Genomic DNA, 26,773 nt, shown 5'->3' with positions numbered 1-26,773 from the left:
GGGGGAGGCGGGGGAACGGTAGAGCGCGGAGGTGAAGAAGAACGCTCTGTCTTGCCCTGGGGGGTAGATTACGGCTGGGAAGCTGCCCGGCTGCCCCACCCACTGCTGGGCTCTCGGGGAGGGCGCTGCTCGCTCGCCCCCCAGCGGTCAGACCATGCTAGTGCAGGAAGCGGAGCCAGCCGCTCGGGCGCTGCCGCCAAAGAGCCGCCCCCCAGCCGGGCCAGGACACGTAGCCGGGATCAGCTCCAGGCACTTCCCCTTCCCCCAGAACCTCCGCTCCGGCCCCTGGGGACAGGGCAGGATGCCCTTCCCTGACAGGCCGTGTGCAGCGCTGCTTCACTCTCCGCAGGCCTCTGTACACCAATTCCAGGGCTCTGACCTGTCCTGGACAGAGAAATTCACTTCAGCCCTTACCTACAGCCCCCCCCTCCCCCCGCACACCCCATGAATCCTCCACCAGTCCAGGGCAGAGTGCCAGGACCGTCAGCCCACCCCTTCCTTCAAGCCCTATGACACAGGCAGAGGGGACACACCCGGATGCTCAGCCATGCCATGACCACCACGCAAAACCAATGGGACACCCTCTCACTGGCCATGACACACACACCACGCTCACTGACCTGTGGCTGGAACACCACTGGTCACAGGGACCCAAGTCCACCATGATACAGCGACCCCTGGAGCGCTAACAGTGACACACCCAAGACCCCCAGCGACAACAGCTGCAGCTCTGGAGGATGAGGCCAGCAGGGAGGGGGGCTTCATCAGCATGCCCATTGACAGGGCCATTCCTGCTGACCCCCCCTGTGGCCCACCACATGGCCCCCACACCCCCTCTGGCACCCCCAGGAAGGCCTGGTCGCCCAGCAGGTGGGCCAAGCCCAGGGAAATGCCAGCTCTTGTGGAGCCTGGATGAATGAAGCCCATGGGAGAGAGTGGAAGGCCTCAGCCACCACGCCAGCACCACAGGCACCTTCTCAACCCTCTCCGGCGGCCACCTCCCTTTCTCACACCACAGTGCACACACGCATGTGGTCAGCCCCGTTCCAGGAAGAGAAACTTGGGGGTGTCTGGGAGTGGTGGGGGAGAGATCTGGCAGAATTCCCAACAGGCGTCAGACTAGCTTTCCCAGGCTGCCTGTCTCCAGGCAGTTCCCAAGTTTCAAGGAAGGTGGTGACCACGCCCCAGAGCCCCACACACCCCTCCACCCCCGCTTTACCCCAACCCCTCAAACCAGCTGCTCAGGCTCGGGGTGGTGTGCTTTGCCAGGCCAGCCAACCAATTCCGAGTTGAGTGAAAGAATCCTGTCTGGCCGTGCCCAGGCACCTCCACCCAGGCCCTGCCCTGGGACTGAGGTGACCCCCGGGCCCCAGTCTATTCCCTGCCTTTGACTGATGTCACCTTTCTCCCTCCACACTAGGAACCTAGCGCCCCATGGTTGACCCTGAACCTGGGGTGCCCCTGAACCATGGCCTGGCTGGCACAGCCCTCCAGGTCTGCAGTGATTGCCCAGCACCTGGAATCACTGCTGAGGCCTCCATATCAGCAGTCCTGAGCCCCATGTGGCTTTCATGGCTCCCTGCATGACCTTGTTCTCTGCCCAGTGACCCTGCACATGACCCTTTGGGGATAGGAGCTTTATCGAGGGGCTCAGTACCCTCTAATCCCCATCTCCTATGTCCTGGATCCCACCCCAGATCCTGCTTCAACTGCTAGTCCAGCTCTCAAGGGCCCAGATCCTCTCCCAGGCTCCCTCACCCAACAGCCCGCAGCTCAGAGCAAGGAGCATTGTTAAGCCAGGGGTGCCCTGTACTCCCCACTCTGCCTACTCTAACCACCATGTGCTGGCCTGGCCCCGCTATCCCACTGGACCAGAGGAGAAGGAAGCAGCCCCATTCAGAGAGGAAGTGAGTGCCACACCCTGCCCCAGGGATTTCCCTCATTGGCGGGGAGGGATGAAAGAAGTCTACCCCCCTAAATTACACCCTGTAGAGGTGGGGGGGGGTCCTAAAATGCCCTCCTGAGCATCTTCAATCTACCCCCGCACACATTCACCTAGCACAACCCCACCCCCCCAGGGCATCATGCAGTCATCCCACATAATCAGCCCACCACCTATCATGTGCCAGGCTGTGCTGGGAGGGGCATGGAGAATGCGGGCCTGGATTCTAACTGACTGTTTCAAAGCAATTACTGAGACCCCAGCACCCTATCGGGGATGTAAAAAAACCTGTTGCCACCGAGTCAATTCCAACTCATAGTGACCCCATGTGTTAGGTAGGAGTAGAACTTTTCCATGGAGTTTTCTTGGCTGTAATCTTTACAGAAGCAGATCGCCAGGCCTTTCTGCCGTGGAGCTGTTGGGTAGGTTCCAAAAGACAACCTTTAGGTGAGCAGCCGATAGCAAACTGCTTGCACCACCCAGGCAGATACCTGGGTCCTTTTTCCTCCGAATCTACAGATCATTCTCTAAGGATCCCAGTCCCGTGGGAGGACCCCACGCTGTCTTTCCACAAGTCCACGTGACAGAGCAGGGCACTCAGCAGGGATTGCAGCTCCTTGGGAGCACCTTACCACTACCCCACTGTGGCCAAGCCCACACTGTGAAACCCACGAGCACACAGCACACAATTCTCTGTGGTCACCCTCTAACTGGGACTTGGAGATCAACTACAGCTGTGAGGTCCCCCTTCTGGACCCTCCGCTCCCCTCCCACGAAGGGTGCAGCCAGCCCGGCTGTGGCCCCACGTACCCCCATGGCCAGCACTCCCCAGGGGCTTCGTCCCCGCACTCCTGGCCCGGGCACTGCAGGGGGAGCCCAGCCCTGTCAGGGGCCACCCAGGCCCTGCACACTGCACACGCCCTCCCTGCATAGGAAGCCTTATATAACCCAGCTCTCTGCACACACCCTAAGCACACTGCCTTTCCAGCACCAGGCAGGGCCTCGCCCCTCGCCCCTCTCTCCTGGCGCGCTATTGGGTTGCAAGGCTCCAGCCAAGGCCGCCCAATCCTCCTCCTCCGCCAAGCCCTGCCCCCGCCCCCGCCCCCGCCTCCCCCCCACAGACCCTTCTCTCTCTCCTTTGCCCCTCACCACTCCTCCCGGAGTTCTGGTTTGAATTAGTCACCGGCTCCAACCACCACATTCCTCAGGCTACTGGCGCCGCGCCAGGCGCTGGGGCGGGGGCCATCCCGCCCGGACGGGTTTGGGAGTGGGGTGGGGGCGCGAGCACCGCCTCTGGAGGGGAAGGGGCGGTCCCGAGGGCTGGGCCACCTAGCAACCCCCTCCCTCCCCACCCACCCCGGGGCAGGAATCTCCCTAATTATGTCCCCCACCCCCACCCCACCCGTCCCGCTGGGCGGCGCGCTGCAAACTTCCAGGCTCCGCTGCCCGAGAGGGAAAAGGGAGTTTTCTGGAGCCGGGAACACGGAGGGGCAAGACCAGGGCGGGGCAGCGGAGGGGGGCTGAGGAGCCGCCAGGAGTGAGAAAGGAGCGGCCAATGGTACAGAACAGGGTGGGGCCGCAGGACTCGGGACTCGAAGTTGGGACCGAGGGCAGGCAGCAGGGAAGGCCAGCAGAGGGGCACACGGCGCTAGGGCGCCAGGAGGGGCTGGCCGCGGCGGCCACCTCGGAAACTTCGCCGCCAGTAAACAGATCGGAACGGAGCCGCACTCCGAGTTACAGCCGGCGGAGAGGGAGGGCTGGGAACGCGGCCGCCAGAGCAGGAGCGAGGCACCCTGCCGCGCACTGGGGCCAGCAATCCACCCGCGAGGGAAGATGGAGTGCAGCGCAGAGCGCTCCGCAGCAATTTGCCAACTTTGCCCAACTTGTGCCCCAACTCCAGAGACACAGCTCCGCTCCAGGGAGCGACGCGTCGCCCCCCTGCGCAGCTCCAGGCTGCCCCGCTTGCTCCCAGCGGCCCGACTTCTCACAGTGACACCCCCTCCACCGCGCCTAGCCGGATCCCTGCCACCCACTCCTCCTGTTCTCGGCGCCGGGCCGCGGGTGGTGCCCTGCGCGCCCCGCGCCCCGCGCCCCGCGCCCCGGGCCCCTACCTGTGCGCTCAGCCCCAGGGCACGGCCATCGCCCGCGGGGGCCTGAGGTCGCTGGGCGGCGGCTGCTGGCGCGGCGAGCCCGGGTGGGGCGGGTCCGGCAGGCGGGCGGTGCAGTCCCCGCGGCGGAGCTGCTCCGAGTGGCCAGGCACCCGCGCGCGGAGGCGGCTCTTGTAACTCCGGCTGGGGCGGGCGGGTCTGCTCTGAGCCGTGGGGAGAGGGCGGGGCCGGGCGGGGCCGAGCGGGGCCGGGCCGAACCAGTGGGCCGACGCTGGAGGGACCCCGGGAGCAGGCTGCTGGGGAGGCCCGCCCAGGGGTGCGAGGACGAGAGGGCGCCTGCAAGCCCCTCCTGTCGTCCACTGCCCCCTGTCCTGTCCTGTCCTGTCCTGGGCCTGGAGCTACACCCACATGTGCAGTGTGTGGCTTCGGCGGCAAGAAACTCGTAGAAGCTCCCAGGGACCCACCCTACAGCTGGAACTGCAAATCAACCCCATTCTGCAAGCAGAGCGAAGGGGCCCAGAAAGCGGACGAGGTGGGGGGAATGTTGGGGTGATTAAGCCGAGACTTGCAGCCTGACATCAACCTTTCAGTTCTCTCTCAACACAGACAAATCTGCTTCAACTCCCAGTCCCCAATCTCTCAACTTGGTTCCCGAGTTCCACGCAGCTACGCCCGTTTCTCACCTTCCCTCGTTCTGGGGTCCCCTCGGCCCCTCAGCCCCTCCCCGCACGGAGCTGGGCTGAAAACGCTGGCCCCACCTCCCGGAGTCTGGGTCACTACGCCCGTAGTGCTGCTATGGCTACCGCAGTGACCCAGGAGTCAGACCCAGGCCCAGAAGCCAGACCGGACCCAGGAGTTAGTCAGACCTGGACCCAGAACCCAGGTCCCAGGACCAGGAGCTGACTGGGCTGCCACCTTCCTCTCCAAACTCCCTGAGAGATATGGGAGCTCCTGCCTCTCCTCTGACCTCCCACTCCTCAGACCCCTCTTGAAGCCTCTCCTCCCCTCCGCACTTGCAGGAAGCTGAGATTCCAAATTTATAGTCATTTCCCATAGTCACTTCTAACTGCATGAAGATTTTATTAAATGCTTAATGATGGGGTAGAGGGGCCTTCTGGCTACACACCTCCCCACACACACCTTTTCTCTTCACCCCTATGAATTCTCTTATCTTCCTTTCCTAGGTGGCCACTCCCTGCCCACGATAGGCTCCTTTCCCTTCCTTTCCAAGCTCTAGGGGAGGGACACCCCAGACTGGGGAACTGGGGAGACCTGGCCAGAAGCAGCAGCGCCCTCCCCACTGCAAGACCATGAGTGGGCTGGGAGGAGACCAGCGACCGGCCTGGCCCTGTCCTCTGAAATGGCAAACATGTTTACAGGCTAAAAATACCCGACAGCCAACTCCGCTGCCAGCCCTGGGGGCTGTGTCCCAGGTCCAGTTACCCGCCCAGGGTACAGGCTGGGGGGAGGGAAGAGACAGCAGAAGAACCCCAGACATGCAGACACTCCTATAATGGACACAGAAAGGTGGAGACACATGTGTAGACACTCAGACAGGCAGAGACATGCAGACACACATGCAAAATCAGAGACTTGGGCACCAGCATTTCACACACTTATGTATAAACACACACCCAGGTACCCAGATATTGAATCAAACCCACAGCAGAGGCAACCCACACCCCGCCGCAGATCACATAGGCCCAGACCCTCCTAAGAATTACCTCCTCCCCATTTTCTTCTGCCCCCGTTCCTCACATGCACTTTAAAGAAAAAATTTAAACTTTTTAACTTTGGGTTTTTTTTTTTTTTTTAATTAAAAAACAAAAAAAAAGAACCCACTGCCAAGTCAATTCCATCTCATGGCAAGCCCGGGAGCTACAGAGTAGAACTGCTCCATTTGGTTTTCTTGGCTGTAATCTTTACGGAAGGATAGCCAGGCCTTTCTTCCATGGCACCACTGGGGGCACTTTAGGTTAGTGAACAAAAAAACCAAGTAGTCTAGGGCAAACCATTTGTGCCCTTCAGGGATCCCTTCTAAAAATAAAAACCAAGAGCTCATTTTTTCCTTTACCAACAGCGTTTTTACATTTTATTTCGTTTTCACTATTCATTCAGTTGTTTAAATGTAGACCAAGAATAAAGATAAAATAAAGTGGCCTGTAATCCTACAAACCAGATAATCCCTGTTAATATATATATTTCTAGTGAAATCAATACCTACATATGGTAAGAATTTAAACAGTACAGAAAGGTAGAACAATAAAAAGCAAACGTCTCCCTCTTCCTACCCAGTCCCTCTCACAAAATGGTTAGCAATGTTAACAATGTTAACCATTGTTAACAGTTTTACCAAAGGATTTTTAACGCTGTGAAATGAACCATCAGTTGGTCCCTTGAAAGAGCAAGTTTTAGTAAAATGGGAGCTGACTTACACCTAGATCTTCAGAAAGATGGCCATGATGTGACTTATGGCACGCAGACATGGAGTATCTGCAAAAAGGGCCAGGAGAGTTTGGAGGGAGGAGGCTGGAGCAGGAAAGAAAAGAAGGGTGGGGAAGACGTGGATGTTGTACTCTCGCCTCAGCTAGGGCTCCTTTGGGCTCCCCTGGAGCAAATGAGCAGAGGCAAGCTTCCCGGGGTGAGAGCCAACTTATCTGCTCCATTGTTTGTTTTGGCCACCCTCTTGGTCAACAGAGAAGAAGGCAGGAGAGGCTGGTTTGTGGACCCACTGCAGAGCAGGGATCACTGTCCAGGTATTTCATCGGGATAAGAGTGTAAAGATACGTGGCGAGGGTGGTTCTGGTGACTGGCCCTACCCGAGTCCAGGCTAGAGGGTATAGACTGTGTCCCCTAAAAAAAAATATGTTCGTAGCCTGGCAGGGCCCGCTGGACCCAGAGCTGAAGTTTCCTAGGTCAGACTTCGAAACTCAAAAAAAAAAAAAAAACCATCTCCAGCGAGTTGATTCCGACTCATGGCGGCCCCATGTGTTATAGAGTAGAACTGCTTCATAGTGTTTTCTTGGCTGTAACCTGTAGAGAAGCAGAACACCAGGTTTTTCTTGCAAAGAGCCCCTGGGCGGGATTGAACCACCAACCTGTAAGCTGATAACGGAGTACAAACCAAACCATTTGAGCCATCCAGGGACCTCTCCTCCGCCCAGGGGAGGGGAATATTTTCAAAAGTTTTCAACTTTGTAATTGGAGACACACACATTCAGAACTTTTTGCCAGTCCTTTCCTCTGCCCATGGCTGTAGCGCTCTCCCCCACCCACACCCCTCCCCCACCCCCACCAAGCTACAGTAACACCTGCTGAATGGTGATTGTGTGTATCGTTGTAGCAAGCACTGATTGTCGCATGCTAGCTCATTTAATCCTCGCATATCCTAGGAGGGAGGCACTCTGATGAGGAAATGGTGACAGCGAGGGTCAGTGATCTACCGAAAGTCACACAACTCCAAGAAGCAGGAGTCGAAGCTCCTGTAACACTCCATGAGGGCAGGGACTTCCTGTTCTCTGCTGTATGCCCCACACCTAGAGCAGTGGCTACAATCGCCCGGGAACAATCTGGGAAATGCATGAAGGAACTCCAGGTAGAACTGGCCCCCAAAGCCCTTGTTCTTTTCACAATGGTATCCTGCACTCAAGCCGTCAAAGCTTCTTCCAGCTCTTAGCCCCCAGGGACTCAGCCCCTGGCTTGTCAGTCTCTCATGCAGTTGTACAAACATTTATTGTGTGCCCGACACTGGGCCAGGCACTCGTGGTGGTGGGTGGTGGTGCAGGTCATGGAGAACTTGACATCTCTGCCCTTAAGGTGCTCACCACAGAACAGAAATGTCTCTGATGCCCCCTTAGCTTGTGTTCTGAGTTTCTTGCAGGTCCTGTGCTTTTTTTTGATCAAATTAAACATTACCTTTTCTACCAGGTCTTTTACACCACTACACTCGCACACACACACAGACATTTAATTATAAGGAGTCCCCTAAATCCGAAGATTACAAAGACAACTAGTGTCTTCTCAAAAGTTTCAGATTCTCCTGCCAAAATAAAGGCTGCCCTCTCATAAGCCAGGGATCAGCGAGGTTAGCCCTCCCCCTGGCACTCCACTACCCCTTCTGAGGCTGGCAAGGCAAGGTGAGTTCTAGGACTTGTCATCGCTGGCATACCCCAGTTTCCAGAAATGACGCTCCCTCTCCGGGGGTTCCCTGATAGATTACTTGTTGTGTGTGTGTGTGTGTGATGAACCTTGGGCTCCTCTGTTGCCAAGCAACGTGCCTGCTTTGTTTCTATTATGCCTGTTTCCATAGCAACCACAAAGGGGAGCACTGTGGGCAGGCCCCTTGCCAGGGGATTCCCCTTCCCCGCCCTTCTCCCCACAGTCCCCTTTTCCAAATCAGGGAAGAAAACAGACAGACTGCTAAAAGAGTAATCATACCTTTTAAACTTTCGTTTCCAGAAAGGAAGTGAAATTTGCAATCTCTTTGAAAGCTGACTGCCACCCTCCCCCTTGGGGTTCTTTTGCACAGAACTCTTAGAAGCAGAGAAATGGCTGTAAGCCCTTCTCTGAGCCTTGCAGAATCTCCCAGATTCTACCTGCAGTGCACTGAATTACATAATATGTCCCTTCTAGCCATAGTCTTTGTAACTCCTACCAAATGACTGGGTAGGACTGTGTAAATGAAGTGCTTGTGTCCCACCAAGGGAATTGAACAGCTTGCTAATAATAATGCAAATAAGATTCATGCCACCCTTGTAGGGGACCATGCAAATAAAGTGTATGGAAACCTAACGAAGGGATTGGTCAGTTTTGCCATTCCACTAGGCTTAAAATGAGCCATCCCAGAGGCAGACGGGGGAACCTCAGGACCATCATGAAAGGAGACTGGGATTGGAATGTGTTCTTTGGACCCAGGGTCCCTGCACTGGGAACAGCCTAGACCCAGAAGACAGAGAGAGAGATCTGTAACGCCACACCAGAGAGACGGCAAGAGATGGCGAGAGGCAGTAGCAGCAGAAACATCAGAACCAGAAGACCGACGGAAGACGGTGGTGGGTATGCCAACTCACAGAGCAAGAAAGCTGAGCACCTTCAGGTGAGGCTTACTGGCCGAGTGGGATACCTCTCGGCACTTATTGGCAAAGCTAAAAGAGCTCTGTAACACTTGCCACAGCAGGGCAGAGGCTGGGCCATGGGGCCGAGGGCCAGAGACAGCCCCACCTGCGAGCAACGGGTGAGAAGAGGCTGTCCTGATGGAAGAATTGTATCCTGAGAGTTCCTGATCCTGAACTGTAACCTAGTGAAGACTGAGCTTCTTGGATCAAGTAGACACATGAGACTATGTGCACAGCTCCTGTCTAGAGAGCAGATGAGAGGGCAGAGGGGGTCAGAAGCTGGCCAAATGGACATGAAAATAGAGAGTGGAAGGAAGAAGAGTGCTCTCATTAGAGAGAGAGCAACTAGGAGTATATAGCAAGGTATATATAAATTTTTGTATGAGAGACTGACTTGATTTGTAAACTTTCACTTAAAGCACAATAAAAAAAAATTTTTTTTAATTATCTGATATAAAAAACCCATAATCTTGAGTATGGTCTTTAAATTCTGTGTGGCCATTGCAATGAATTATTGAATCCAGCAGAGAAGTAGAAGGTGCCATGGGAGAGACAGTTGGTGTCAGAATCAGTAAAAAGATTGGAGGGTGGAGGTATGTCTGACCTCCGCCTCGTGGGAATCAGCCGCGGGCTGTTGGTGTTGATCTTGATTCTCCTTCCCCCTTGTGAAGTTAGGCAAGGAGGTCAGCCACCTCAGCTGCATCAGTTTATACCACCTCCGCCCCATGTACACACCAGCCCAGAGGTTGTCATCAGACCCTTCTCCATCCACTTCCATTTTGCTTGCTAATCTGTCAACTTCAACTCTTCTATCTTCTTCAACTGAATGGCAAACCTATGGGGTGATTCTGGGAAGCAAACATTATCTCCCAAGCAATTCTCAAACTCCAAACCCCTACCCCTACCCCTAACCCTAACCCAAAATATGAAGCCAAATAAAATCCTCCTCCAGCTCAATTCCAACCCCCAGCCCTGCAGTTACACCACAAGCTTCAAATAAAGAGTTCCTGAATTACTGATACCCGGAAACCCTTCTGTTACACCCAGTCCCTAATGAGATCTTCAGCCCCAAGCAGAACAAGCAAAAGCTGATTAGAGATCAAGAGCTGCAGCACTTGAGTACAGACTCTGGGAGGAAAGAAGGCAATACAAACAAAAAACTGCAGAGGAATATGTATACATACACACACACTAAGATGGGTGGATTGTATCAATGTCAATGTCTTGGTTATGGTGTTAGTGTGGTTCTGCAAAATATTACCATTGGGAGAACTTGGGTAAGGTGCAGGAATGATTTTACAACTGCATGCAAAGCTACAATTATATCAATAAAAAAAAAAGAAAAAAAGACTGTCCAGGCAATAAAAAGGGAAGGGAAGTGGGCAAGGAGAACAGGGCAGGGAGACACACTGGTTGTAAATGGATTGCAAGCACAATGGGAGGTGGCTGAGAGGCTGAGGAGCTGTGGGTGTAATAAAATAATACAAGATGTGGACTTGAGATTAGGGCAAAGAAGTGGCAAAACTTAATTGAATGAAGCTATGGGAGGGAGGGAGGGAGAGAGAAAAGAAGAGCCCAGAATGGAGCTGGGGACTGGGCAGGCTGACTTGTAAACAGGAGCAGAGGGAGGGAGCAGGAATGACCGGAGCAGCCAACGCCCCAGCCAGCTCCATTCCCCAGCAGGGAGCAGGCAGGGAGGGGCCAAGGGCAAGGGGCACACCAGGCTCCTCGCTCTCCCTTTCTTAAGAATCTGCCTTCCTCCCTTCCCAATTTTCTCTGCCTTGCCTCCAGTTTCCTGGGAAAAGGAAGACCGCCTGGGTTTCCCTCTCTCCTCTGCTTAGGCTTCCCCAAATCCAGTTTGCGGAGATAAGGCTGAACAGGGAAGGAAGGGCCTGAGCTGCCCAGAGCCTGAGTCACCACATAGTTGAGGTTCCTGTCACCCAGAGTCCCGCCTCTGCTACACCCAGTGCCCTATGCCCGCCCCAGGACTTGGATTGCTCAGGCCGACCCTGCCCCAGGGCTTGCTCCGCTTCTCCTTCCCCGTGGACTCTGTGCTGCTGGGAGCCTTTAGACCCAGGCTGTATGTAAACCTTGAAACCCAGTGCGCTGGGCCCACCATAATCCCTCAGCTCTTGTGGCAGCGCCCTTCTGCTCTTCTTACTAGTAAAAGTGACTCAGTACGTGGCTGTGTGAACAGTGCAAAGACTCGTGTGTGTGCAGTGTCCCTGATAAGTCACTTCCTCTCTCTGGGCTCCAGTTTCCCTGTGGTCCCTGCTGACCATACATTCTGTAAGTCTGAGTCAAAGAGACAAACTGGTCACCATGGAGAAAAGGGGTGTGTGGGCTAGCCCCTGTCCTAGCAGCAGAAGTGGGTGGGGTAGGGCAGGGTTGGGTGCAGGCTCCGCTACCATAGGGCAGCCAGCACCCCGGGCAACTGGGTGACTCAGGTCTCACATGGAAGATAGCAGGAAAGCACCCTGTGGCTTCCCTGTGAGTCAAGGGAAGTGCAGATCTCCCTGAAGAAGGGCTGGCCAGGCCCCAGCTCCTTTCCATTCCCAACTGGGGCAGCCCCCATTGCCTTTGATGGGCGCCCTAAGAGCATCATACTGCCTCAGCCGCTTCTACCCCTCCCACCTAACCTTGACTGCCCTTCTTCCTCGGCCCTCAAGTCCATAGCCCTCCCTAGGCCCCACCGACTCCCCTGGCTCCCTCAGCCCTACCATGTTCCCTAGTTCCCCCCTTGGCTTTGCCATGCTCACTATCCACTCCCATCCCGGCAGAGCCAGCCAGATGATTGCAAAATGGCTGAGCCAGCAGGAGAGGCCCTCACATGACAGCTGTTCCTGCTGCAGAGGGGAGGGGGCAGCTGGAAGTACGGGGAGGCACATTCCATGGGAGATCCAATCAGAAATAGGCCCTGTCCCTGACTCACCATCTAATCACCGACAGGAGTACCACTCATTGTGCAAACAAGGCAGGGTCAACAGGGTCCCCTTGGGTTCCTAAGGAAATCCAGAAGACAAAGAGGAGCGTGGGAGTGGGAGGGCAGGAAGCAAAGAGCCCAGGAATATCAAAAGATCCAAGTGTCACCAAGGACATCCTCACCACTGAAGCAGTACCACCTGCTCAAGGTATTCCCCCTCTTACAAAAGACTCAGGGGAATAAAGGGATATTCTCCAGCAAGCCCTGTTATTCCCGCTGTGCTCATCCCTTGGGTGCTGAGGCACGGGGACACCCCAGCAATCCCACCGGAGTAGAATAGTGGCCTCCCCTGGGAGTCGTGCCAGCTTGCTTCGAGCAAACAGACAAGAGCAGGTGATGGTTTCTCTAACCTTTCAGGAGCGCCAATCTTACAGCTCCAAAGCACTAGAGGAAGAAGAGTAGAGAACGGGGTGGGTACCCCAGAATGGCTTTCAGACTGAAGACCAAAGCAAGCTGGGGAAGTTACAGTGCCCTGCAGGTCCCGCTGGTGGGGTGAGCCAGGGAAGCCGCAACCCCCCAGGAAATCTTATTTGATGCGTGTGGAGGGCAAGTTCTTGGTTCTGAAGACAGAGTGCCGGTTGCCATGAAAACCACAGTATTAATTTCAGAAATTACTGGGTGGAGCCTCCAAAGTGCTTCATCCCTCTCCCTGCAACATTCTAGGCCCTCCCCCCCCCACCTCTCAAAAGGGGAAGTGGCACATTTGGGGCATGTGGGCAGCTGGTGGGATGGGTCTGACCCAGTGAGAGCAGCAGCTGTCAAGCTCCAGCTCCAAGCAGGGCGTGGAGAAAAAAAAAAAAATATATATATATATATCTAGGTCTTTCTTGGAAGAACTTTAAAAGCTTTTTACTTTACAGTGACTTAAGCAGAAGCACCAACAAAAACAAATACGTGCTTATAACCAGTATCTAGTAACTACTGGTTTATCTACAAGCAAAGCCAAGTGTCCGCCACTCACATTCACACTCCAGGCTCTGTAAAGATTTTATCTACAGCCAGTTGCACCTCTGAGGCCCGACCCCCTCTCTGTTTTCTTCCAGCCTTTGCGGAGGCCCCGAGATTGCGCCAAGCGGATAAAGGATAAAACAGCCAACTCCTTCCTTCATTCTACCCAGTTCTTCAAGATCACGCCCCTTACTCTCAGCCCCTGACCCATTCCCAGCACTCCTTTCCTTTCTGCCCCTCGGCCCCCAGCTCTGGCTGTACGCGCTGGACCGTGGGCGCGGGGGGATGCCAGCTATAGGTGGCGCGCAGGCGGCACGAGGCTCCGTCACGCCAGGTAAACCACCCAGCAACCGGAGACGCCCGCCAGGCGCGGGTTCCGATTGGCTGCGCTTGGCGAGCCGGGCGGGGCCGGGAGCTCTCAACGCCCAGCACTGGGAGGAGGCAGGAAAGCCTGGCTCCAGCGGGCGTTAAGGCCCAGGCAGGGAGAGGCGGCGGCGCGAGCCCCTAGCCGCGAGCCCCCAGCGGGTGGGGTGTGGTGACTCAGGCCTCCCTGGGGCAGGATGGGGACTGAACCCAGATGTGCTTCCCCTCTTGCCCGCCCTACATCTGCCGCTAGAAGCTCCCACTGTTAACTCCTTCCCTGCCCACCCTCCCATCCCGCACCCCTGCAGAGATCACAGCCCCCTCCCTCCTGCCTCTGCCCCACCTCCACTATGGGTACTGGCCCTCCCCCAAGCGTGGGTCTGGCCTTCCAGCAGCCTGTTGCCGACAAGCCTGGCCACCCTCGCTCTGCAGCAAACCGCCAGCGCTCTGGGCACAGGAGGCAGGATGTGCAGATGAGTCACCCTTCCTGCAGTCTCAAGGGGACCCTGGGGTGGAGGTCCCTGGTCACCCAGCACAGGCCCGCCCAGGCCACGTGGGCTTCAAGGCCCTCCCAGCTGCTCCTCAGCGATTCCTGGGCTCAGGATGCCCATCCTTTTTCATGTTAAGCCCCACTCCTGGGCCTCAGGGCTGCTCCTCAGACCTAACCTACTCAGACTACTGGGCCTCTCCTGCCTAAATCTTCAGGTCCTTAGAAGATGAAGGGGATACCACAAAGGTGGAAGATTGCACAAGCAAAGGGGGTGTGGTGGGAAACGATCTGAGAGTCTGACAGGTTCAGTGAGGCCCCAGCAACAAGCTCAGGGCACACCCCGAGCCAGCACTTCCGGATCCTATCTAGAGAGCCCAGAATGCTCAGAAGACAGGAATCAAGTTTGAATCCAGCTCACGATGAGCAGCCAGGTCTGAGCAAGAACCCTGCCCTCCTCACTCATCTGGCTTCCAACCCACGGGTTCTCTGCCCCATCGGTTCATAGGTCGCCAGATGCCAGGAAAGGGCACCTAGCTACAGAGAACAACCCTATCCCCTAAGGCACCAGTCCCTTGTCTGTTCTTAATAAGATCACCTTCTTCCCCTCCCAAGTAAGCAGCTCCCCTTCTGCCTGGACTATACATGGTGGGGTGAAATAACCACACAGAAAACCATAACCCAGAGACTGCTTTCTGCACATGCCTCAAAATATGAAATCAACTGGAGGTTTCCAATTTCACTAGAGCTGCTAAATTTTACAGGAAGATCCTCAGTGTTCTTCAGAAAAGACAGCTGGGGCAGGGGCAACAATCTCTGAAAAGGACGTAAGTAGTCCCAAAGAGAAAAAAGTGACAGTTGGTCCAAGCAGGGCACTGAATGACCAGTTAGGACTGCTCTCCATTCTAAGAGGAAGCCAAGCATGTTATACAAAGTGCCTCAGTGAAACCCACTGGATTCCAAATCCTGCCTCTACCATAAAAGAGGTGTAATCACAGGCAAGTTACTTACATCTCTGAGCCCCTACTTCCTTCTCTGTAAATGAGAGATATCACCAGGGCTGATACGCAGCCAGGTTAGCATCCACAGCCCAGAGTCTATTTTGAGTAGTCATGTTTAAACTACGAACCGTGGACATGGCCACCTACCTCAGGGGACAGTTCCTCCGCACACTGTTGTTATCATGTTAGTCTGTACCATCGGTATCAGGTATTCTCTCCCTTCACTGAGGAAAATCTGGAATCTAGTCCCCAAGAATTAAGTAGTTACAAAACTCCTTATCACTCCCCTCTCTAACAGCTTCCACAACCTTTCCCAGCTAGAAGAGTCATCGCAGGAGGAAGCAGGGAATTAAAAATCAAGACTGAGGAGAGGCCTCTATTTCTGCTCTTTTGTAGACTCCTTTCCTGCCAATCGAGGTATTGCAGATACTGCAGACACAGAAAATAAAAAAATACCCTGCTTCACATATCTGCTCCGCTCCCCTTTGAAGACGTCATCACTCACAAAGGAGGCAGGACAGGAAAAGGTTCAATGTTCCGTTTCTTTAATGACCCCCATCTCCCTGAAGGGCAGGTGCAGGCAGCTAGATGACCACAAGATGTTCACTTGAAGATCTTGCCCTGGTTGAAGGCTTTGCCCACATGCTGGAAGGCCCCCTCCCAGGAAAAGTACTCTTGCACCAGGGTCTGGGTCTCCTCACTGCCAGGATCCAGTTTCCGCCATGTGTATGACTCGTAGTCCACCTGCCAGTCTGGACTCAGCTACGGATAAAAAGCCAGGAAATAAAACAGTAAGGCTACAGGACACACACACCTGTGTGACTTCCAGCTCAGACACATGTCATCAGCTACCAGGATTCCGGTGAATGCGAATGGCTCTTGCCTGTACACATTCCCTGAAGGCCCGCCAGCCCTGGAGTAAAACACCATGCTCTCCTCATATCCTCGCCTCACCCTGAAGAGACAGCTATTCCTCCCCTACACCCTCCTCACCGGGAAGGCCAGCTCTTGGCCTCTGAAGACCCAGACTCCAGAAATGGAGCTGCTGTTGTTGGTTCCAAAGAGGATGACACTGGCAAAGGCATTCTTCCTCAGCTTGTCCAATCGCTGAAACATTCCTGAAGGGGTGAGGGAGAGCATGCAGCCTTGGGAATCACAGCTCCCACCACACTCGGCCCTCTTCCTCTCCGCAGCCCCACCCTCTGCTCACCAGTGATGAGGTTGCAGCTCATGAAGGTCTGGGTGAGCTCTTCAGGGAAGCGGTACTCGGAAAACCACAAGGACCAGCCATCCTTATCGAAGTGCTCCCAGAAATACGGCAGTGCCACAGAGAGCGTGTCCTCGTTAGAGTACTTGCGCTTAAACTCGTCCAACACAAAAGTACTGACAGGAGGGGAAAAAACACAAGGTCAATAAGGTCTTACTGAGGTTACAAAGAGGGAAGATACCAGGAAGAGAAGGTAAGGGTATTTTTGTTTAAAATTTACTAGTTTAAAAGAAAGAGGTCACTGGGCTGACAGATGTGTACAACCTTAGGAAGGAGGAGAGCTGAAAGGTTACATACTCCCCTACCTCCCCTCCCCCAGCACAAGTAAGGAGTGGGACCTGCTCACCTGCTCCAGGAAGGGCATGGCTAACTGCTGCCCCCCAGTGGAGATGCAGGGTGAGAACACCTTTTATTCCTGTCAGCCCTTCCTGGGGCTGCTTTCCATGAGTCACCCTCAGTAGTTACCTACTCACCCAACTCTCTTCTCCCCACCACAGAGGGCTCTCCAGGTTCCAGAGGCTACATTCGCTAACGTAACAGCTGTGTAAGCCTCCACCCCAAATCTTACACCCATGTTCTTCAGCCCCTCTCCCCCCAGAAATCAGTTTGGATGCTGAAAAACTCTTAGGTTCAAGCTACCTTTGAAGCAATCTGGCACACTGAGCCCCAAGAGTGCCAACATCAACACAGAAGAGCTAACTGCTCACCGGAAGGGTTCTTTATTTCTTCCCAATTATAAAAATACATACACACTGAAGAAAATCACTGTACTGCCAGTAAATGAGGATAGCTAGTTAATATTTTGATGTATTTCCCCTTGGCTTTTCTTTGATTTTCCAAAAACAAGGTTATGATTTATCTTGTTTCGTACCTTGCACTATTTTCAGTTACTACTGTGACACGCTATGAAGTTCCTTTTAAACATCCGAACGTCTAAAAAATGATCTTCTGCATGTATGTGCTATGACTCTATTTAGCCCCCTTCCTGAATGTTCACTTGGTTCAATTATTCACTAGTACAAATAACGCTACAATGTTCACCGCGTGTTTGTTTCACTTAATCCTTACAACAAACCCGTGACTTAGACTGTTACCATCCTTCTGAAGATAAGGTTAAGTGGTACTGACTTGCCGAGTTACAGCGTAGCAAAACAGATCATCTGCCCTTCAACCACTAGATCCTAGCTCCTTCCCAAATGCTCACTACAGACCTCATCTGAGGGGCTGAAAACCTCGCCCACCCAAAAAGTGGGATTGGCAATTTTTTTCTTCACACCCCCCGGAGTATTTGAACTTTATCATCACCTTTGTGACATTAAAAATCCCACGGAAAATCATTTTTGCAGCCTAAAAGGGCATCCTGGTAATGCAACAAATAGACCCTAATTACATTCCCAAAAAGATGTAACAAAATGCTTAGTTTAAAAAAAAACTTATTTACGTCTACTACCTGATTTATTTTCTGCCCAGGGTACAGACCTAACATATGTGAAATTATATGTGAAACTGTCTAATCATTAACAGTGTCCGGGCTACAACAGCATATAGAATTTGAGTTCCTTCCCTCACAGGTTATTTACACACCTGCAGTGCAATGGACTGCTTTTATACGGCCTTTCTTGCCATGGTCATGTAACTACCACAAAATGACTGGGTGTAACTATACAAAATAAGGTGTTTGTGGCCCACCAAGGGGATTAGACAGCTTGCTAATAATACAAATAAGGTGCATGGCACCCTTGTGGGGGCAGAACCGTGCAAATAAGGTGTATGGAGCCTTAACGACTGAATTGGTCAGTTTTGCCATTTCATTAGGCTTAAAATGAGCCATCCCAGAGGCGGAAAAGGAGGACCTCACTACCACCAAGAAGAAAAGATGGAAGCGGAGCGCATCTTTGGACCTGGGGTCCCTGTGCTAAGAACCTCGTAGACACAGGAAATAGCTGTGACACAGGAGACAATGCAAGATGGCAAAAAGTGATAGGAACCAGGGGAGTGGCACAAGACAGCACAGTGGGCTACCCAGCCCATGGAGCAAGGAGGTTACAGTGGGTGTGCCAACCCACAGACTAAGAGAGCTGAGCGCCTTCCAGAAGGATGCTTCCTGGCAGAGTGAGGTGTGGACAAGGGGGTTTTTGGTGGAGTGAGGCACCCCCAGACATTTATTGGCATAGCAGAGCAGAGGCCAGGCTGAGGGGCCGAGGGCCAGAGAGAGGCCAAGCTGCAGGCACAGCTGAGAAAAGGCTGTCCTGACCAATGAACTACATCCTGAGTGTTCCTGAGCCTGAATTGTAACCTGTTACTTCCCTAATAAACCCCCTGTGAATACGGTCTGAGCTCTGTGTGGCCACTGCAACAAGTTTTCCAACCCAGCAGAGAAGCAGACTGCTTTGAGAGGAACATAGGGTCAGAATTGGCAAAGATGGCGGTGAGAAGCAGCACATCTGAACTCCACTTCACAGTGTTCAGCCTCGGGCTACTGGTGCTGATAATGATTCTCCCACCTCATGACGTCGGGGGAGGTCAGAGAGCCCCCCGCCACACCATTCTTACAACACCCCAAAAATTCTGCTCGCCTTTGACTTGCCCCTGTGCTAGACTCACGATAAATCACGTTAGTTTAAAAACAAAAAATCTTTCAAGGTGCAGCCTTCCTGATATAGTAGCAAATACCTGGGAGACAGCGCTCCTAGCTAGATTCCAAGTGTTCTCCAAATGCGAGAAGCAGCAGTTACTGATCGATCACCCATTACTGTCAGAGTCTATAATTTACAACTCTAAGCTCAGCTAGTGTGACCATCACCAGTGGGTGCCTTTTCACACTGGTTTATCCCTCATCAAAACCATTATAAACCCTGGAAGGCCAAATCTGAACCCTAACAGACCAACTAATGAGAAGACAGACGGCTTAGGGAAGGGCAGAAGCAGTGGGCAAGAAAAATGGAGAAAAAAGCAAAATGTCCACAGAAAATACAATTCTCGTATTGCCTGAAATCCCAATAAAATGCCTTGGAGCAATGACTAAAGAAGAACTTGATGGTAGAGAACTGGGTGTCCGGGTCCCTGTAAAAAGAGCATGGTGGCTGTGTCTGACCTCATCTGCTTTCACAAGGGGCAAGGAGAACCATTATCAGCACCAACAGCCCAAAGCTGAAACAGAAATCAGACACAGCTCCTCTTTCCAAACTTCTTACCAATTCTGACACCGGCTATCCCTTCCACGGCACTCTCTTCTCTACCTCTTTGCTGGGTTTTACTAATTCAACGGCCACACAGAACTCACAGACCATACTCGGTTATAGTATTTATCAGGGAAGTTAACAGGTTACGGTTCAGGAATGCTCAGGACACCATTCTTCAATCAGGACAGCCTCTTCTTCAGCCATGCCCACGGGCAGGCCTCTCCATTGCTCTTGGCCCCCTGGCGCCGGGCCGGGCCGGGCCAGCCCAGGCCCTGTCCTGCTCGGGCAAGTGTTACTACTTCTTTAGAGGCACCCCATTCCACCAGGCCTCGGCCTGAAGGCACTCAGTCTCTAGCTCCCCCGAAAAGTGCTTGGAGGCACTCCACTATCCTCAAGCTTCCCGCCCGAAGGTGCTCAGCTCTCTCGTTCTGTGGGCCAGGAGGCCAATCTCCCAATTCTGCTACCTCTGCTGCTGCCGTTTCTCTGAAGTTGCTTCTCGCCATCTCTGGTGTTAAAGCTCTTCTGAATCCTGATCTAAAAGATTCTCAGTGCAGGGATCCCAGGTCCAAGACGAGCTGCACTACTAGCTCTTCTTTGATGGTGACAAGGTCCCCCCTTTCCACCTGAGATGGTTCGCTTTAAGCCTAGCAGGATGGCAAAACTGACCAATCCCCTCATTAGGGTTCGATACACTTTATTTGCATTACTAGGGAGCTAGCCAATCCCTCTGGTGGGCCATCGGCACCTCCTGTGCACAGTCCCAACCCAGTCACTTGGTGGGAACTACAAGACCACGGCAAGAAAGACCAGATAAAAGTGATCCATCGTACCACAGCCCCCGTGCTTTCACACCAAAAATCTCCCTTTTACCATAGTCTTTCTTCCAAGAACACCTAATTTACTGAAAAGAAAATAAAGCGACCACCCTGTTTAATTCCTTCTCCTTTAGGGGTTGAACTCCCCCAGTTTTGGAAACAATGAATTAGACAGATAATATGTAGCCACGGTCATCACACTTTCTCTTAGTGAGCATTTGTTGTACAGTCTGATTCATCAAAACTGCAAAAATATAACCATCAGAGGACACAACCACCTCCAAGAGCCAGCCCCAAGAGCAGAGTAGACGCAAGGCTCTGTGGACCTTCTGCCCGTACCTCTCGCTCCATCAGTTCTGACAAATCATAAACGCTCCTAAAGAGCAGGCTCAAGACCAATTGAGCACCACGCCAAATTCTGTCCCTGCTGGTTTTACTACATGTATTTAGAATTTGCTTTCTACTTTAAAAATTCACAATTTCAATTTTTGATATATTCAGAAAGCTGCTTTATTTGCAACTAAAATACACCTTTTACTTTAGTACGGACAATGCAATTTTCTTGGCACGCACGCGCGCGCACACACACACAGAGTGAGTCAAGAACAGGCCTTCTTGGGTTCCAGCCCTCCACCCTTCAAATAGCCATACCTCTTGGGCAGGTGAGCAAAGGGGTCCTTGGCCTTTGGCTCTGCAGCCAGCGCCTGCTCACATTCGTCCATCTCTTCCTCAGGAGCAGGAGCTGCTGCCTTCTTCTCTTCTTTCCGCTCGGCCTGGGGCTTCTGCTTCTCCTCCCGTGGTGCTTTCTCCTTCCGTGGGGTGTCCTTCTTAGGCTGGCTCTCTGCAAACTTTTTAGCTGGTGCAGAGGGAGAGAGGAAAAGTGAACATCCTGCCCTTTTCCATACCCTTCCAAAACGAGGAAGCAAGCAGGGTGAGAGGGAAACGCTGGCTGGGAAAACTAAGGAATCTGGTTCTGGACTTCCCTGCCCCCAGTTCACTTTTTGTCCACGAGAAAGGACACAACCCTCAACAAGTACCTGTTACATTGCAACCCCGTATATTGACACAAATGACTGTGTGTGTGTAAAACAAGTCTCGCAGAACACTATTAATGACTATGTGTGATACCCTACATTCTGTGGGTCCACACAATCTGAGAGCAAGATAGGAAATCAAGGGGCTGACACTGAGCAAACCAGACCCTGCCCCTGGGCGCCGGCATCTCGATCTCACACATGCTTCTCTCCCTCCCTCAGACTTACCGTCAAACTGTGCCATCTTCTCACAGAGCTTCACCTCCCCCAAGACAGCCCGGAACTGGGGCTGGTTAATGCATGTGAGGAACCAGCGGTTGGTATTGGGGAAGGCCTGGCGGAATGAAGGCTCTAGGACCTGCCAGGATATAGGGGGGAAACAAAGTCACTGCAGGGAAAGGCCCTGAAGAGTTTCTAGCCAGACCCTGAGAGTCCTTGTCTCTTTCTACACCAAAGCTCCATTTTCCACTTCCCTCAAAACCCCCTAGACAGCAGCTCCCTAGAACACCAACTTACACTGGGGGCTGTTGTTGTGAGGTTCCGCTGAGTGCATTTCAACTCACAGCAGCCCCACGTGGCACAGCAGAACTGCCCCACAGAGATTCCTAGGTTATAATCTTACAGGTGCAGATCACCAGGTGTTTCTCCCACGGAGCCGCAGGGTGGATTCAAACCGCCAACCTTTCAGTTAGCAGCTGAGAGCTTAACCATTACACCACTAGGGCTGCTTCTCATTTATTCTCCTAATCGTTTTTTTTGTAATCCAGCTCAATTTAATAGGCTGCTTGCGCCCACCCCTTCCACTTACCATGGATCAGAATATTTCTGTAGGAATAATATCCGTACACTGCCTTGCTCCTTTGCAAAGCCATTTCACGTCTATCGTCTCTCATTTTTTAAATTGTACACATCAGTACAAATTTTTTTAAAGGTTGGGGACCAACAGGGGGCTATCAACTACTTATTTTGCCAAAGTAAGTTTGCCACTATTATCAAACTTCAAAAAGTAAAGAACATTCAACAACAGAAAAAAAAATCTAACAATTTCAAAAGTAATGAACCATCGTTTAAATTAAACTTAGCTTCGTGAAGAACTCCCAGCAGTCATTTTTTATTTTGCTGAGATCAGAGGAAAAAAATTTTGCCACTGAGACAGACAACAGAGCAATTGGAAGTGCTGGTTCTGCAGTGCTTGAGTTCAAGTTTTACCCCACCACATGCTAGCTCTGTGTCCCTGGGCAGGTTACATCTCTCCTCACCCACACAGGAGGTAAAGACTCACTAAGATGGTCCCTAAGAGACCCTCAGCACAAGGCAGAACTGCCCCGTAGGGTTTCCAAGGCTGTAATTTTTACAGAAGCAGACTGTCACATCTTTCTTCCAGAGCGGCTGGTCGGTTCAAACCACCAACCTTTCAGTTAGCAGTCGAGTGCTTAACCACTGCGTTCCAAGCAATCTTTTCTATGCTGTCGTTGCATTATTATTCTGGACGAGCATCAGTCTAAGAAAACAAGCAACCCCTTATCCCCTTTAACTGACGCCCTCCAGAGGGATAACTATTACTCTGGTTTTATACACTTCAGGGGTAAAAAAAAAAAAAAAAAAAAACAAGACTAAAAGAATTAAAAAACACATACAACCCTATAACTAGTAAGTGACGCAACCAAGATCTAAACCTAGACCTCCAAAAGATCTTGATGCTGAAGCTACTAAAAAAAGAAGAAAAAAAAAAGCTACTACCCCTACCTAAACACCACAACTGGCCTTCCCAGGAAATATGTCAACAAACTAAACATCTTAGCTGCCACGTGAAAACTAAGCGAACAGAACATCAAACTTCTCAGGAAAGGCAGAGAAAAGCACAGTTCTAGGACTGAATCCTGGGATTCCAACTGTCCTACAGACTAGCTGTCAGACTCCCTGACAACCATGTCCACAGCAGAACCCAGAATAACCTGGAAGACTTGTCACTTCGTTCCTAATCTCTACCTACCCTCTGCCAACTGGATTTTTTAATATACCTCACCTGTTTGTAGAGCCACAACAGGGTGCAGACAACTGTGATGTCAGCCAGGGTGACACGTTCTCCCACCAGGAAAGTCCTCGTTTTCAAGTGAGCATCCAGCAGCCCCAGAATTCGCCTCACCTCCTCCTTGGCATTCTCTGTGGCCTATTGAATTTAAATCATCAGCCAGTTGGTGCCAATCCCTTTCCCCCTGCACACACTGCTAAAACTAAACTAAGGTAGTTATTTCACTTACTGAGTCCTGGATCACCCCCACCCTCTCTCAATGGAATCAGAGTCTAGGGTCATTCCAAACGTATCGCCAATGAAGCTCTCAGTGTTAAATTTCTTCATGGTGCAGTCTGGCTTCACTTCCCACTGTATCGATTGTAGTTATGGATCTTGGAATTTAGAAGGAACTTAGAGGCCATCTGGTCAAACCACCTCCTATACTGTTTGGTATAATCTTTCTACAGCAGAAATTCTCCCCTGACTACTCATGACAATCCCTTCAGTGGGTCTATCTAACCAAGAACTCAGATACCTCAACAGCCCATTGTGCCAAATTACACCCCAAAAATTAGCTCTTCTCATTACCCAGATATTCTTTGGGCATCACCTTTTCTCAATCTTTTTTCTTTTACTCTCTGACACTCTGGAGCCCCTGGCTTCTGCCTAAGTCCCGAGGCTCACCTGCTTGTTCTGATGCATGATGCCCAAGGTGGGGAACACCCAGGTACTGGCTGGAGGGACTATGTCGCTGTCGGCAAAGCTCACCCACTGCACCACCTGGGCTGCTGCCTCTGGAGTACTTCCCCGCAGTTCCTCATTGCTCACTGCAGAGACAGGACACAAAGGTCAGGAACACTGGGGCCATGCCAACTCCAGTCCAGGCCCCTAAGAATCTTCTTGTCCACTCCAGCTCACCCTCACCCTCTGCTTCCACACCCCTCATCTCCAGACCCTCCCATTCCCGCACTGCCCTGCACATTACCATAGTAGGCAATGGCATTGCTCTCAAACACACAGAATCCATCGTCACCCTCAAATGCTGGAACCTGAGGACAAAGCAGTCAAAAGATGAAGTAAAATACACAGGGATCTTCACTAGCCTGTTCCAGGGACTGAATCGTTTTGGCTAAATTTTTTTATATACAGCTGACAACCCTTGCCACCCAAACTCTCAGTATCTGAACTAGTGAATCTAAACAATTTGAATATTATCAAGTATTTGTATAAAACCCCTCAATAAGATTACAAGCAAAAGACTAGATACCCCAAGTCTGACATCTAAGTCTACACCCCTCATTATGCTGCTACCCAGAGCACTTGAGCTATTTTCCTTTAGCAGGATAATTTACATTATCTCTGTAGGCCCCCTGGGGCAGGGACCCACCTCAGAGCAGATACTTGATCTATTCACACTGAAAACACTTGGTCAAAATGCATGCTTCTTCCTACAGACACAAATAAATCTGTGCATTTTATTAAAAAAAAAATCACTAGATATCTCTGTATTATTTCTTACAACTCCATGTAAGTTGGCAATCATCTCATAATAATATTTAAGTCACTGAAATGCGAAAAAAAACAACACAGGAAGCTTCCTTTTAAGGATGGAAACTTCCTCCAGAGCAATGGGATTCTAGGGCTCTGTGGGTTCTCAGGGCCAAAGGCCCACCTCTCTCCACTTCCCTACTCACCTTGCCGGCAGGAAATTTGCGGAGAAATTCAGGGGTGCGGTTGGTTTGGCCAAAGTGGAAGTGGGGTGGTGCGGAGAGCACGCGGACCTGAGCCCCGCTGTACTGAGCAGCGATGAGGGCCTTGAAGGCCCTCCAGTTTTCAGGATATGTGTACAGGGTCTGTGTAAGAAAGAGGAGGAGGATAAAATAATTGGAGTTGAGGGTCCCAGTCCTAAATGCCACCCCCCAGAATTACCCCCCTGTGAGTAACTGCCATCTGTTCAGTTCACTCTTTTACTCCCGCTGGTGAACCAAATTCTTTAGTACCTGCCATATGTAATCAGAGTCCCTGGAAATTCCAAGAACAGAACTACACACTAACTGCTAAATAAAGCTTGTTGACAGATCTGACCTTTCCTAAGGACACCTCTACATGCATTCTCTTCCCCCAAATATATCTCCAAGAAACCCAGAGCTTGTAGCTCACTCTGACTCCATCTGCCGACAACCACAGCACCCCTCCCTTCCCAGAGCCCTTCTTTCATTCATTGAAGGGTGCGGAGCGCCTGCCTACTCTACAGCTGAGCCAGTCTCTCCTTCATAAGCATCACCCTCGTCTCTAAAGAACACACACCCCACCAACAGATGTGGAAATAATTCCCCTCAGAACTGCCACGGAGACACCAAATGGCGCCCCCTCTTCCCTAACCAACTCGTCTCCCTAAAGAGCCTTTTACCTTGTCACGCATACCACCCCTCCTGTCCCGCAGTGAGTTCTCTGGTGCTGACTTTCCTCCTTCACTATCCTGGACAGCGGAGTCCAACTGGCCTGACTCCACAGTCCGGGGATTTCTTTCGTTCCCAAACCCCCCTGAAGCGACCCTTAACCGTGGCCAGCCGAATGTGCCCACAAAGACCCTCCTCTTTACCCTGTCCGCTGCTGCTGCCCCACAAAACGGTCGCCGAAGTTCCGTCAGCCTGCTGGGCTCCCATATCTCGAGGTGGCAATGAACCCGAACCCCCTTTCAAGGCCCCAGGAGGCCCGGACTCGACATCTCTTCTGCTTTACCCCCGACCCTTCCACCTCTGGCCTCCGTGAACCCCAGCCTCAGTTCCCCTCGGGGCTCCGGAAGCCCTGCTCTCCAGCAGTCATGTCTCTAGACCTCAGACCCCAGATCAGCACCCCACTAGGCTCTGGAACTCCTCTGGGCGCCCACTGACCCCACTCGGGCACAGGATGGAGGTGGATAAGGTCACCTCGCTTCCCAGAGCCGGCAAACTTACCCCAGCCGCCATGGTGATTCCGCAGAGAGAGGGGGTGGGGTTCTCGGCGCTGCCGCAAAGCAAGCCGCCACGGGGAAAAAGGAGGGGGAAAGGGGAGAGCCGTGGAGAAACAGCAGCCGGAAAGCGAGGACGGCATAGAAGGCATACGCACGACAGTTCGAAATCCAGCTGCGGCTGAATTGGCAGAAAGGGGGTGGGGCTCGCGGGCCGGCGCGGTAAAGCCGGCGCCTGCGCATTGGGACTTTCTTGGCTGGTCCGCCCCACTGGTGTGGCCAATGCGGGTCCCCCTGTGGAGGGGGACGGCGCCCAGGGAGGGGAAACAGTGAGAAACTGCTGGAAAAGACGCCCCTTCCCGACTACGTGGCAGAGCTGTCAGCAGGCGCTGCGCCGGGGCGCAGAGGCGTCTCCCTGCAGATCCGGGGAGAAGGGACTTGATGGGGGTTCTGCGAAACCCCCAAACCATGAATGTATGACAAAGCAGAGAAACAGCTGCTGTGCGGAGGTAGTAGTTTGCCAAACTCCCTTCGTTGCTAGAAGGGGACGTCCACCTCAACAGGG

General features: G+C 52.6%; 2 protein-coding genes across 2 annotated transcripts in view; both read right to left on the bottom strand.

The window, feature by feature from the left end:
- The window catches only part of AHNAK (AHNAK nucleoprotein), a 31,642-nt gene extending 27,458 nt beyond the window's left edge, over window positions 1-4,184 (bottom strand). Inside the window, exon 1 of the mRNA XM_064287927.1 lies at window positions 4,054-4,184. The gene's annotated coding sequence lies outside the window, so the exon portion shown is untranslated. The remainder of the gene's footprint in view (window positions 1-4,053) is intronic.
- Window positions 4,185-15,474: 11,290 nt separating this feature from the next.
- Window positions 15,475-26,344, bottom strand: EEF1G (eukaryotic translation elongation factor 1 gamma). Its single transcript, XM_003419647.4, has 10 exons — window positions 26,216-26,344; window positions 24,953-25,111; window positions 24,244-24,307; window positions 23,943-24,085; window positions 23,271-23,414; window positions 21,473-21,602; window positions 20,862-21,066; window positions 16,157-16,329; window positions 15,940-16,064; window positions 15,475-15,708 (listed from the first exon to the last, which is right to left on the bottom strand). Exons 1-10 carry the CDS (start codon window positions 26,225-26,227, stop codon window positions 15,550-15,552), a joined length of 1,314 nt encoding a protein of 437 aa, XP_003419695.2. The 5' UTR covers window positions 26,228-26,344; the 3' UTR covers window positions 15,475-15,549.
- Window positions 26,345-26,773: the final 429 nt, after the last annotated feature.

The sequence above is a fragment of the Loxodonta africana genome, chromosome 7, assembly GCF_030014295.1.
Source record: "Loxodonta africana isolate mLoxAfr1 chromosome 7, mLoxAfr1.hap2, whole genome shotgun sequence".
Lineage (NCBI taxonomy): Eukaryota > Metazoa > Chordata > Mammalia > Proboscidea > Elephantidae > Loxodonta > Loxodonta africana.
This window is presented reverse-complemented; position numbering and strand designations above follow the sequence as displayed.